Source organism: Narcine bancroftii, chromosome 1 (genome assembly GCF_036971445.1).
Source record: "Narcine bancroftii isolate sNarBan1 chromosome 1, sNarBan1.hap1, whole genome shotgun sequence".
In the NCBI taxonomy this organism is placed as follows: Eukaryota; Metazoa; Chordata; class Chondrichthyes; order Torpediniformes; family Narcinidae; genus Narcine; species Narcine bancroftii.
Window position 1 is genome coordinate 490,956,171 of NC_091469.1, and position 14,358 is coordinate 490,970,528.

The 14,358-nt window shown below is 46.8% G+C and overlaps 1 protein-coding gene across 4 annotated transcripts in view; it reads right to left on the reverse strand.

The window, feature by feature from the left end:
- Positions 1–14,358, reverse strand: part of oplah (5-oxoprolinase, ATP-hydrolysing) — a 107,217-nt gene that overhangs the window by 78,504 nt on the left and 14,355 nt on the right. For 2 of the 4 annotated variants that reach the window (XM_069915128.1, XM_069915131.1), the window contains exons 3-4: positions 5,859–6,050; positions 573–687 (exon numbers count right to left, since the gene is read on the reverse strand). In XM_069915128.1, coding sequence (XP_069771229.1) covers positions 573–687; positions 5,859–6,050 — 307 coding nt within the window. Of the gene's footprint in view, positions 1–572; positions 688–2,553; positions 2,644–5,858; positions 6,051–14,358 lie in introns of those variants that run through there. The other 2 variants (XM_069915130.1, XM_069915132.1) reach the window with 2 other exon arrangements.

Genomic DNA, 14,358 nt, shown 5'->3' on the forward strand with positions numbered 1-14,358 from the left:
TTTGGGGGAAGGAGAGAGGGCTCAGGAAGAGGGTTTAGGGGAGGAAGGGAGGGTATGAGGGAGGATATTGGGGAGAATGTTTGGGAGAAGGAGGGAGGGTTTGCTGGGAGGATTAGAGAGAGGGAGGCATGGTATGCAGTTGAGGCAGATATAGATCTTAGTTAAGGAGGGTGCAAGATTACGGTGGAGTGGGGGGGGAAGTTAGTGGGATAAGGTCACATGGAGCCTCCTCCTCTGAAGGGACAAGACCATGCAGACCATTCTTGGGGTGGGGGAAAGATAAGGCCATGCAGATCCTCCTCTCTGGAGCGGGGTGGGGGGGGGGGGGAAAGAAAGGGAGACATAGAATTGGATACATTTGAAGGAGGTGCCACTGAATGAGGACAAGAGTTGGTAGCCAGGGTAAGGGGCCAGACAGTGATAGCCCACCGTGCAGGAGAAGGGGCCAGGCAGTGATACCCCACCATGCTGGGGAAGGGGCCAGGCAGCGATCCCCACCGTGCAGGGGAAGGGGCCAGGCAGTGATACCCCACCGTGCAGGGTGGCAGTGTGCATGATGTGGACACACCTACCAGTGACAACCTCCAGCCCATCCCTCGGAGGCAGCAGGCACCCTGCCTGGCGCAAGACCACACGTTCCTCGACTTCAATCACCTCCTCGTATAGCACCTCAGGCATGACTATCTCCTGAGAGAGGGAGGGAGAGAATGGGTCAGCGTAAGACAGGGAGAGTGGAAAACTAGGGCAAAGGACAGAGATGAGAGAGGAAGAGAGCTGGAGAATGTGAAAGAGAACCCATCTCATCCGTGCCAGACGATTATTCCACCTCATCCCATCGCCCGTCAACCCCTCCCTTCCACTTAACTATCCAATTTTCCCTTTGGTGTTGAAATCAACTTCACATCCACTACTGCCTCTGACAACTCCTTCCACACACTCACCACCATCTGAGCAAAGTCCCCTCTAATGTTCCCCTTGAACATACACCTGTTTATTGACCAGATCGGTATTTAATATGATCATTCCCCAAAGGATGGTGGAGAAGCAGTCCTATTTGGGACTCAAGACCCCTCTCTGTAACTGGATCCTGGATTTCCTAATGGAAAGACCACAGTCTGTCCGGGTCGGTAGCAGAATATCGAGCACCGTCACACTGAACACTGGTGTACCTCAGGGCTGTGTGCTCAGCCTGTTCCTGTTCAAGCTACTGACCCTCAACGACATCGCCAGATCCAGCTTCAACAGTGTCATCAAGTTTGGGCTCGTCAGCAACAACGATGAGTTGCTCTATAGAGAAGAGGTGGAAATGGGGCGAGAGAAACAACCTGAGACTCAATATGGACAAGATGAAGGAGATGATCGTGGACTTCAGGAAGACCAGGAACAACCACCCTCCACTACACAGCAACAACGCCGTAGTGGAGAGAACCAAGTTCCTTGGAGTGACCTATCATCGACACTCAACATCTCCTCACTTGTCAGGAAGGCATAACAGCGAATGCATTTCCTGAGAAGACTGAAGTGGGCAAGGCTCTCGGCCACCACCACGTCAACCTTCTCCAAGAACTCTATCGTGAGCGACCTGGCCGGCTGCATCACAGTGCGGGTACGGTTGCTGCAGAGAAATGGATCAGAGCTCAATCCACAGGTCCATAAGAGAGGCAGAGGGGATCACTGGAGTCTCCCTCCCCCACCATTGACATGGTCTATGGGGATCGTTGTCTGAAGAGGGGTGTGCAAAATCATCAAGGACCCCTTCCACCCCGCACACAGCATCTTTCAGCGGCTCCCATCAGGGAAGAGATACAGGAGGATCAGAGCCAGCCCCACCAGGCTGAGGAACAGCTTCTTCCCACAGGCAATGAGAATACTGAACAACCAAAGGAACTGTTCACACTGACCCTCTGAGAATCTTGCATGTAGAATATTTATTTGTGTAGATGAAACACTTGTCCTACATGTTTATTCCTGTATGTGTGTTGTGTCTGGTTGTGTGTCTGTGTGTTTTGCACTGAGGACCAGAGAAAACTGTTTCGTTGGGTTGTACTTGTACAATCAGTTGACAATAAACTTGACGAACATTTCACCTTTCACCCTTAACCGACATGTTAAACCCTTCACCCATGCCTCCAGGGAGGTAGTGCCAGCCTGTCCATCCATTCCTTTTGTCCTTGCTCCCCAAGCCAGATCCATGTTTTCTCCCTCTCCCTCCCCACCCCACTCCTGTTGGAAGGAGTGACGTGGGCAAGTTGTTGGACGAGGAGGAGTGAGGGGATCTGCAACAAGCAGGCTGCAGTCATCAGAGTCTTGTGAAGTCAACCACAGCCCCTGCCACCTGACCTGTGACCGCTCTCCTTCCTCTCCACGGCATCCTTCAGCCCTCCACACACTATCACGAGCTCTGTTACCTCAACAACTGCAGCACAGAGTGCCCACCCAATCAGACACTAAATATTCCCCTGCCGCCTTCCCCCAGCTCCGTAGGCCCTTTCTGCAAAGAAAAAACCCGAGTGTCAAGGCTGAGATTCTCCGCCCTTATGTCGGGAGATTTACCTTCTTGAATGCTCCATGGCACCGACTGCAGTCCCTCTCGGAAGGAAAATCGGCAGAGCGCTGAGTTCTGCTCACTCACACGAATGTACGCTGATGCCGTCAACCCGCGACCCATGTCCCCACTCACCCCTCTTCCTCCATGACCCCCAGGGGCAGTAGGCAGGAGCCGTCAGGGCAGGGATGGCCAACAGGGGCTGTCAGGGGGGCGGCTGGTGTAGGTTGTGACAGCCCCACCGGGCTGCTCTCTGTGGCACAAAGCGTGGCAAAGAAATGGTCATCTTCCCTACCCATAATCATCCACGCAGCTGGAACTATTCTGGGAAACACAGAGTGGTTCCTGCTCAGTGTGCAGATGGCCGGTCGCGAGAGTACATCGGCAACCACATTGTCCTTCCCCGCCTTGTGCCGAATGTCAGTGGTAAATTCTGACATGAAGGAGAGGTGATGCTGTTGGCGGGCCGACCAGGGATCCTTTGCCATTGCGAGCGCCTAGGTGAAGGATTTGTGGTCGGTGAAGATGGTAAAAGTCCTCCCCTCCAAAAAAGAGCGGAACTACTGCACCGCCAGGTACATGCCCAGTAATTCGCGGTTGAAAGCACTATACTTGCATTCCGGTGGGCAGAGCAGGCGGCTGAAGAATGCCCATTCACCTGCTGCTCCAGGAGGGCACCAATGGCTGTGGCAGATGCATTGACAGAGAGTGCCATATGCAGGTCGGTGTGTGGGTGGGCGAGCATGGCGACCTTCGCGAGGGCTTCCTGGGTTCCAAGCGAGTGTCTTGTGCTTGGCTGCAATGAGGGATAACAGTGGCTGGATGATGCGTGCAGCTCCCCGGATGAAGCGGTTGTAAAAGTTGACCATACCTGCGAACTCCTGTAATCCCAAGAGGCTGTTCGGGCGTGGGAACTCCCTGTTGGCTGCGACCTTCGCAGCAGCGGGCATGGCTCCTTCGGCCGTGATGGAATGGCCCAGGAACTGCATGGACTCTTTCCCAAACTGGCACTTGGCCGGGTTGATGGTAAGGCCGAAGTCGGCCAGACAGGAGAAAAGGGCACGTAGGTGAGCCTTGTGTTGTGCCTGGTCCTTGCTGGCGACATGGATGTCATCCAAGTAAATAAAGATGAAATCCAAGTCACTGCCCACCGAGTCCATGTGGTGCTGGAAGGTCTGAGCGGAGTTCTTGAGCCCGAACTGCATGCGCAGGAATTCGAACAGGCCAAAGGGGGTGATGATGGCCATCTTGGGTATGTCCTCAGGGTGTACCGGAATCTGGTGATATTCGCGCACCAGGTCAACCTTGGAGAAGACCCTCGTACCGTGGAGGTTGATCATAAAGTCCTGGATGTGAGGGATGGGGTAACGGTCAGGAACGGTTGCCTCGTTGAGCCGTCGATAGTCTCCATAAGGACGCCAGCCACCGGAGGCTTTTGGGACCAGGTGGAGCGGCGAGGCCCACGGCCTGTCGGACCGCCGAATGATCCCCAGCTCCAACAGGTGTGAAAACTCCTCCTTCGCTACCTGGAGCTTGTCAGGTGGGAGCCGGCCTGCCTTGGCGTGAACTGGCGGGCCCTGGGTGGGGATGTGGTGGAACACCCCGTGGCGCGGCGAGGCAGCGGAGAACTGTGGCTTGAGGAGTGTCGGGAACTCATCCAGGATCTCCTGGAACTCGTCTCTGGGCATACTGATCATGGCCATCTGCGGTTGCTCCAAGCGGGAGGCGTCAAGGCGAACGGCCTGGAAGGTATGGGCGTCCACCAGGCGCCTAACTCGAATGTCCACCAGAAGCCTGTGTACGAGGAGGAAGTCTGGATGGCAGTCGGGAGGGACGAGACGGTGAACCTCCACGTGAAATTCTGTTGGCCGATCTGGAAGTGGACTGTCTTGTCTCCATACGTCCGGATTGCCGTTACGTTGGCCACATGGAGGAGAGGTCCATGAGGTCGGTTCCTGGATTCGATGGCCGTGGCCGGTATGACACTAATCTGGGCTCCAGTGTCAACAAGGAACCGCTGGCCGCTGACTGAGTCCCGCAGGTAGAGAAGACTGTGTCTTTGGCCAGCCGCCACAGCCATTAACAGCAGCCAACCTGGTCGATTCCCTGGAACGAGCAGGGCTGACGACACTTCCGAGCCTGCACTGTTGGAAGAAGCAGAGACCTGAAGCTGATGCTGTGGCCTTGGATATGTTCTTGGGGGCCCCTGCAGGGTCCGGGTGCTCTACCGCAGCGTTAGGTATGCCCGTGCCTCGTGACCTGCTGGACCACTGAGCCCTCTGGGAATCGTGCGAGCCACAGCTCTTGAGCCTTCTGGGCGACCTTCCTCGGGTCGGTGAAGCTCTCCTGAACCAGCAGCAGCCGGATGTCCCCGGGTATATGTTCGAGGAAGATGCGTTCAAAGAGTGGGCAGTTGGTGTGCTCACCCATGAGCGCGAGCATCTCATCCATCAGCTCCATTGGGGACCTGTCCCCCAGGGCATCGAGGTGCAGCATCCAAGTGGGAGCTGGTGTCTGGGTAGTCCGAGGGATCCGGTAAGCACTCACTTGATGGTCTCATACTTGTCCTCGGTGGGTGGGTGCTGAACAAGGTGCAGCATGCGTCTGCCGGTGGCCTGGTCCAGGGCAGCGACCACATGATAGAATTTGGTCATGTCGGACAAAATCTGGCAGAGGTGAAACTGGGCCTCCACGTGGACGAACCAGGTCTCCGGCTCCTGAACCCAGAATTCAGGCAGTTTCACGGCTATAGCGCTGATCCCAGGCTCGCTCATGATGGGTTCAAAGACGTTTACCAGTCGGGGTCAACAATTGTAGCGCCGGCTACTCTGCTCCTGCAATAACACATACAACCAGACGGGTTGAGCTCAGTGAGCAGACTAGTCTATTGCAGGCTGCTGGGCTTCACTTATACTCCCAGCCTGGACCTTCCTGAGAACCGCGCTGGAGGGCGCTGACGTCACCCGGGCGTCACGTGTTCCCCAAGCACGGGTTTCTGAGCCTCGAGCTGGAAGGAAGGCACTATTTTGGCCGGCTGCCCCGCCATGTGGCTTACAAGCAGGGCCGGTTCGCCTGCCTTGTGGTGAGCCGCCACAAAGTCATTAATAAATAGAGTTAAAACTTAACCCTTTTGAATCACGTCTTCTGTTTGAGACGTAACATGTTAGAGCACCTGCGATCAGGACTGGGGTTGGAATCCCGCGCTATCTGTAAGGAGTTTGTACATTCTCCCCATGTCTGTGTGGGTTTTTCCCAGGGGTCCGGTTTCCTCCCACCCCAGCATTTCGGTGTGTTTTTGCTGCACAGGACTTACCAGATCAAAGATCTTTGGCCGGGACTGGTTACCAATGTGCAGTAGGTCCTTGAATCCTTTGGTGATCAGAAGCGCGATTCGCTCCCCCTTCCGCTCCAACAGCGCGTTTGTGGCAACGGTGGTCCCCATCCGGATCCAGTCGATCCGGGATGTGTCTATTGGCTGATCTCTTCGCACTGGCATTCCGCATTCCTGCCAGACAGAGATCAATGTCAGCAAAATAAGGAAATGACTGTGGACTTCAGGAGGGGGAAATCAGAAGAGAACAAACCAGTCCTCATCGAGGGGCCAGAGGTGGAGAGGGTCAAGAACCTCAAATTCTTGGGTGTCAACTTCTCTGAGGATCTGTCCTGGAGCCTCCGCGTTGATGCAATCAATGCTATGCTTTGTGAAGAGTTTGAGATTTGACACATCACCAAAAATTCTTGCGAATTTCTACAGGTGTACCATGGAGAGCCCTCTGACCGGTTACATCACTGTCTGGTGCACAGGACAGGAACAGACTACAGAGAGTTGTGACCTCGACAAGCGCCAGCATGGGCATCAGTCTCCACTCCATTGAGGACATCTACGTGAGGCGGTGTCTCAAGAAAACAGCCCCCATGATCAAGGACCTGTAGCGTCTCACCTACATAGCGTGGCTCACCTAGCTGTTCCAGATTGGGTCAATAAAATTATGATTAAAGTATGTCTTTGAAAGGTATAGATTTTGGGGGTTTAGTTGAGGTACACTTCACAAACAGACATTAACATTTAACAAAAGACACCTCATTTAAAATGCAAGAGCTTTGCATAAGCAGAGACTTCATGTTGTTACGGGTCCAGAGGATCCCAAAACCCAACAGCAATAGATATTCACCAAGACAAATGGTTACTTAAACAAAAGTTGCTTTTAATTACCTTTAAACATCTAAACAGAATCACACTTTAACTTATCAATATTAACTTAACTAACCTAACTTAACCCCCTTCTAATTCTAAGTGCACGTATATGTAATATGTGTAAGTTCAGAAAAGTTCTTTGATTCACAGTCCAATCTCATTTCTCATTCCTCCAAGTTCACTGGTTGCAGGCAATTCTTATACTGTGGACAGAATTTAACATTTATGAATTTCACCAGGCTTTGGTGCTTGATCAGGAAGATTCTTGTTGGACATAAATTGATTCCTTCCAATCAGCCAATTCAGTGTCTTGCCCCTTCAGAAACTTGCCCCATCAGGGTTCTCCAGATGATAACCTCTTTCTTTCAGGTCACCACAGAGTTCCTTCTTGTTTCTCTTATTTCAAGTGAAACATTAGACAGCGAGTCCTCTCCTTTTGCATGATCCACAAGGGCTTTGACCAGGCTGAACTAAGCACTCACAACCTGTCTTCCAAATGGGGTTTTTCACAAGCTTTCCAGCTTGTCCTGTTCCAGTCCACATTGCTACTGCTGACTTTTAAACTATAGAAGTGATCTCTCTCTCTCTCACTCACACACACAGAGAAAGCCTGTGTGACTTTCTCTGCTTGCAAAACCACATGATCCTTCTAGAACTGCAAGTTCCACTCTAGACAGAATGCGGCTCCTACAAGTTCTTTCATCTGTTGCCTTTTTTAAAACAACAATCCATTAGTGAAGTCTCTTGGGCACTCTCCAAAGCTTTTGCAAAGGCTCTGAGTCCCCATGGGGCAGAGCTCCAGTATTTTAAATAAAATCTGTTTTAAAGTATTTGTATATGACCTACACCAAAACCTGCCCCAATTTAACTCCAAAAAACAAATCTCTATTTTGAAACAATGTTCATAGTAACTTTACAGAAACTTTGAAGAGTGCCTATGGAGGCGTCATACGTAGGTGTTAATTGGACTGATGTTGTTGGAATAAATGGACTATTGTCTTTTAAGGAACAGATGTCCAGGCTCAGAAACTGGTGCCCCTGATCCTAGTCTGGCTGAAGGTTGCTTTTCTAAGAGGGATCATGTGGTTTTTTTTTGCAAACAGAGAGAGGATAAACAACCAGATGATTTCTCTTTGGAGAGAGTGAGAGGGAGAGAAGTCAGTTTACAGCAGGAGTTGGTGCTGGAGGCTCTAAGCTTTGCACTCCTGCCATAAGACCCCATTTGAAGATGGGCTTTGAATTCTGAGTTCAGTCTATTCTCAATCCTTGTAGTCAATTACAAGAGGATGTGGCTGGTTAATGTGTTTCTCCTGAAATTGGGGTGTTACGGAGTCCAGAGAACCCCAAAAAACAGCAATAGATATGCCCCACAACACAGGGTCATTTAAACATAAGTAGTTTTTAATTATATTTGAACAAGAAAACAGAAATAACTTATTACTTAACCTACCTAACCCAATTAATCCCCCCTTCCAATACTAAGCGTAGGTGTGTAGGAGTTTAGAAACAGTTATTATTTTAAGGGTAGGAGTTCTGAAACAGTTATAGAAGGTAGAAAGAAAAAAAAAGCAAGGAAAAAGCTAAAATGTTCTTTGTGCAAAATGGCGCATGAAAAAGCAGAACAGAGTAAACAAGATAACAGAGGAATTTAAGCAGACATAGAAATATGCATGCACACACAAAGAGCTTGTTTAATAGGGGGTGGGGAAAGGAGGTGTGAGCATGGGATAAGAGAAAGTTGGAGTCAGGCAAGAGTCAGACGAATAGGGAAAAGTGCCAAACCAATCCAAGAAGGACAAACGTAAGATAAATGTAAGGGGAGGTGAAGTAAAAATCGTATAAAAACACAGAGGCTTCCCACCTTCGGGGTACTTTCCCAAGGTAAGGGGAGAGTACCCAACCTTGCAATGTTGTAAATATAAATAAATGTTCTTTGTTCTCAACTTTTGTCTCGAGCATATTTTGTGAACGCGAAGGCACTTCTCACAGGTGTGTGTAATGTATATTTAAGATTAGCAAAGTTCTTTGGATCACAGTCCAATCTCACTGGTTGCAGACAATTCTTGTACTGTGCACAGAAGTTAGCATTAACAAAGTTCACCAGGCTTTGGTGGTTAACAGGCAAATGGTTACCACTCAGGAGGGTTCTTGTTGGTTTTTAGAAAAAGATTCCTTTTGTTCCAGGACATCTGCACCTGATTCCTTTCCAATCAGTCTTGCTGACGAAACCTGTCCCCCTCAGGGTTCTCCAGATAATCCTCTTTCTTTCAGGTCACCTTTCAGTCCACCACTCTTCTCCTTTGACCAGGCAGTCTTCCAAATGTTTGCCAACTTTGTCCTCCTGGAACTGATTTCTGTCTCCTTTCCCTCTGTTTCACACCCTCCCTCTCTGAGAGCAAAACTGTTCTGGCCTGCTTGCAAAGATCACATGCTCCCAGGCAAGCTGTATATTGATACTTCATTGCCTCCTGCAAAAAGCATTCTGCAAAAGTCCTGCAAATATTCTGTGTTTTAAAATGTGTGTGTGCAAGCTGCTCTAACAATTCCTCCCAAGCCACCTCTAAATACCCTGCCACACCTTTCCTCTTTAAAGGGAATTATAACTAAACTGTCTTAAAAATTACTAAAGAGATAACAATACACAATATATATCATGTTATACAGTAATTCAATTTTTAAATTATTTTTATACACGATCAATTTTAACATCTTCACACCTCTGATATGGTTAATATGCAGCTCATATTCTTGTACTATCATTTTTATTCTTCATTTTATTCAAAAACTCCAGAAGATTGTAGTCAGTGAATATAACAATTGGTTCATGAGAGGTACCAAGATACACGTCAAAATTCTGCAGAGCAAATATGATCGCTAACAGTTCTTTCTCAATAGTGGAATAGTTCCTTTGATGAACAATGAATTTTTTTGAAAAGTAGGCAACTGGATGGTCAATTTTATGACGTTTTTGCAATAAAACTGCACCCGCTGCTCCCTCACTGGCATCCACTGCTACAGAAAATGGTCTGTCAAAATCAGGAGATTTTAACACAGGATAATGACATAGCATCTCCTTTAAATTTTCTAACGCTGCCCGACAATAACCATATAACCATTTACGGAGCGGAAACAGGCCATGTTGGCCTTTCGAGTCCGCACCGGTTCACTGATTTTGTGCGCCCTCTTCAGGCATTGGTGATTTTAAGTGTAGTGTATCTTTGAGAATTTTAACATTTATCCATAGGTACTCTGTACTTTGGATGTGAAATTTCATATTAAAATATTCAAAAACATTGGCTTTGTGGGAGAAGCCAATGAGTGGCCGTGGACAATAGCTTCTCAGACTGCAGGCCTGTGACTAGGGTGTGCTGCAGGGATCGGTGCTGGGACCAGCGTAGCTTGTCATCAAGATCCACAATCTGGACAACAATGTGGTGATTGGATCTGCAAGTTTGCAGACAATACTCAGATCAGAAGCGTTGTGGACAGCAAGGAAGGTTTTCAAAGCTTGCAGAGGGATCTGGACCAGCTGGAATAAACAGCAAATGGAATTTACCATGAACAACTGTGAGGTGTTGCGTTTTGAAGGACAAACCATGAAAAGACGGTGAACGGTCAGGCACTGAGGAGTGCGGTAGAACAGAGGGAACTGGGAAAGTGCTGTCACAGGTGGATAGAGTTGTAAAGAGAGTTTTTGTCATATTGGCCTTCATATATCAAAGTACTGAATTTCAAAGTGTGGAGTTTACGGTGAAGCCAAAATTGGAGTCTTGTGTGCATCTTTAGTCCAGACAAATTTCTCCCCTTTCTTCAAAAGATTGGTTAAAGGAAGAGCAACCTTAGCAAAATTTCCTGTAATATCCTGCCATTCCTAAAAACCTTCTCACTGCTTTCTTACCCTTGGGAATAGGAAACTCAGAAATTGCATTCACCTTAGCTTGAATAGGTGCCATGGCCAACTACATAACCCAAATATGTTACCGTGGCATTTGCAAATTGACTTTTTGCTCAATTAACAGTTAAGTTTGCTTTGGATAATCTTGCAAACAATTTGTCCAATTGCCTTAGATGTTCTTCCCATGTGTCACTTTTTGTGACCAAGTCATCAATATAACATCTGTACGAGTTAACCCTTGGATTATAGAATTAATCACCCTCTGGAATGTTGGAGGGACATTTTTCTTGCCAAAAGGTAACACATTATACTCGTAGAAATGGGATGGAGTTACAAAAGCTGAAATATTCTTTCCTCTCTCAGTTAAAGGCACACACCAGTAACCCTTCAACAAATCTAACTTTAGTAAGTTTATCAATACAGTCATCTATTCTCGGAATAGGATAAGCATCTGTTTTATTTACTGAATTAACCTTCCTATAATCTGTACAGAACCTAACAGTTCCATCTGGTTTCGGTACCAGAATACAAGTAGAACTCCAATCTGAGTTCGAAGGTCGAATAATGTCATTCCTCAACATATTTTCCACTTCCTGATCCATGATTTTATTCTTCTAAATATTTATTCTATATGGGGGCTGTTTTATGGGATTTGCTCCTCCTACATCTACATCATGGTAAATCACTGATGTCCTTTTTGGAACATCAGGGAACAAATTTGTATATTTCAAAAGTAATTCTTTCATCTGCATCTGCTCTTGTGACTTAAGATGGTCTAACTTTTTCTCCAAATTTTCCAAAGTTGTTGAGTTTGTCAGGTGCACAGGAACCATGGTTTCTTTAAGGTTACCCTCACAAGATTCTGTTTCCATAATCTCATGATCCACCACTTCCTCCACTCTGTCAACAGCCGACACCTCTGATAAGGTTTCAACATCAATTCACTTTCCAAGTCATATCTACCAGCCATTTCTTTAGTCTCCTGTTCACTTACTGCTTTCTCCCTCCAACATCTGTATCTACTTTCTTTTGCTGAATTAACTCTTTCCTTGACAAGGAGAAATCCTCACTCTCACAATGACCCTGTTCTTTCAAAAGTACTTCAGAAGTACTGGGCAAATCCAGTCTATCAACTGGTTTTCTTCAGCTGTCATCATTTTCCTCGTCATAGACCTTGTTACAGCACGTGCAGGATACATCTCACCATCCTCTCTAATCACAGCCTTACTAGGCCGATTTGTCAATCTTAAAACTGACCCAACTTTATCCTCTGCCAAATCATTCCCCAATAAAAGTGAGACACCCTGCATGGGTAACTTTGGAATTACTTCTACTACAACAGGTCCTTTGACTAATTCTGAATTTAGCGCAACCTTGTGAAGCGATATTGACTCTACCTCACCTCCAGCATCTCTGCATTATATAAATGGCAGATGGAATTTAATGCTGATAAGTGTGAGGTGCTTCATTTTGTTAAGAAGAATCAGAATAGGACATATGTGGTAAATGGGAGAACATTGAGGAATACAGAAGAGCAGAAAGATTTAGGAGTAACGGTACATCGTTCCCTGAAGGTAGAAACTCACCTGAATAGGGTGGTGAAGAAGGCTTTTAGTATGCTGGCCTTTATCAATCATTGCATGGAATATAGGAGTTGGGAGGTGATGTTGAGATTGTAGAAGACGTTGGTGCGGCCTCATTTGGAGTTCTGTGTGCAGTTCTGGTCGCCTAATTATAGGAAGGATATAAACAGAGTGGAGAGAGTGCAGAGAAGGTTTACCAGAATGTTACCTGGGTTTAAGCATCTAGAGTATAGGGAGAGATTGGACAGATTAGGTCTTTATTCTTTGGAGCGTAGAAGGTTGAGAGGGGATTTGATAGAAGTATTTAAGATTATGAAAGGGATAGACAGAGTGGATGTGGATAGACTATTTCCGTTAAGAGGAGGAAAGATTAAAACAAGAGGACATGAGTTAAGAATTAAGGGGCAGAGGTTTAGAGGTAACATGAGGGGGAACTTCTTTACTCAGAGAGTGGTAGCCGTGTGGAATGAGCTTCCGGGAGAAATAGTGGCGACGGAGTCAATTGTATTATTTAAGAAAAGGTTGGACAGGTCTATGGATGAGAAGAAGATGGAGGGTTATGGGCATTGTGCAGGGAGGTGGGACTAGAAAGGGGTGTTTGGTTCGGTGCGGACTAGAAGGGCCTAATGGCCTGTTTCCGTGCTGTAATTGTTATGTTATTATGTTATGTTATTTAATGAAAGTTGTCTCCCCTGTGTCAGTCCATTGATCCACAGTTAAAACACTTTCTAACAACAATGACTGAGCAGCCCCAGTATCTCCAAGAATTTTAACTGGAACCTGTGGTTCTCCCTTCTTTATTGAGACAAAGCCCTCTGACACAAAAGGCTTGAAAACATCCACGTTCTCCTTACCAGATTTGGCACCTCTGCTCTCCTTAAATTCCACTGTTTGAATACATACTTGTGGTAAAACCTCTTTTTCTCTTCAAGACTAGACAATTCACAATCACATGACCAGGTTTCTTACAAAAATAACATACAAATGCAGAAGTTCTGTCCTTTCCTTCATCTTTTATTTTAACATTTTCTCCAGACTTTATTTCCGGCCTACTATCCTGCTCCACATTAACCTTATGAACAGGTTTATAGCTTCAGCTCTCTTACCTTTCTCCATCTCCATTCTTAACTTGTCTAATTGAAACAGTCTGTCCTTTTCAGCTTCTTCTGCGTCATATTTCCTCTGTCTCTCAGCCTCTGCTCTTTGCTTTTCAACTTCATATTGTTGTCTCTGAGAAGGAGGAGTCACGTGATGGAGTTCCAGCCTCTCCGGAAAAGTTAAAAAAAAAACGCACAAAACACAGAGGTTCAAGAGTAAAAATTAAAACAAAGTAAAAGTAAAAGTGAGAAGAAAATGGCAGCGAAGAGAGAAAAGTCGAAAACAACGGGAAGAAGAGAAGAAGAAAGAACGTCGAAAGAAGAAGGTGAAGGCCTTACCTGTCCGAAGAGGCCCGCCGCGGAGAAAGAAGCCCGCTCCCGCAGGTCAGTGGAGGTCCCGGGCTCGGGACTACAAAAATGGCTCGCAGAGCCGAGTAAAAGTGCGCAACCGCGTATGCGCGAGGAGTCGCGCATGCGTGATGTGCATGAAAAAACACACTGACGGGAGGGGGAACAGCTGCGGAGTCGATCTCCACAGCTGAGAGAGACACCTGCAGCAGCAACAGGTGCAGAACACAGACAATAACGAGAACAAGAAAGAAGAGGGTAAAAAGAAAACAAGGAAACAACAGATGGTCAACCCAGAGGAAGAAGAAGAACAGAAAGAAGTGGAAGAAGAAGAGAAAGGCAAGACAATGGATGTAGCTTTTTTTAAAGAATATATGGAATCAGTGAAAGAATGGCAATTACAAGAATTTGATGAGATAAAAAGAAGAATTAAGAATGCAGAAGAAAAAATGAATAAAATAGAAATGGCCATGTCAGAGATAGGAAAAAGTGGATAATTTGGAAAAACGAGAAACTTTTGTAGATATGGAAGTAAAAGACTTAAAAGAGAAATTAGAATAATCTAATAAAAAAGTTAAAGAGGCACAGGAGCTGTTACCTCAAAAGATAGATATAATGGAAAACTATAATAGAAGAAATAATATAAAGATAATGGGCCTTAAGGAAGATGAAGAAGGCAAGAATATGAGAGAATT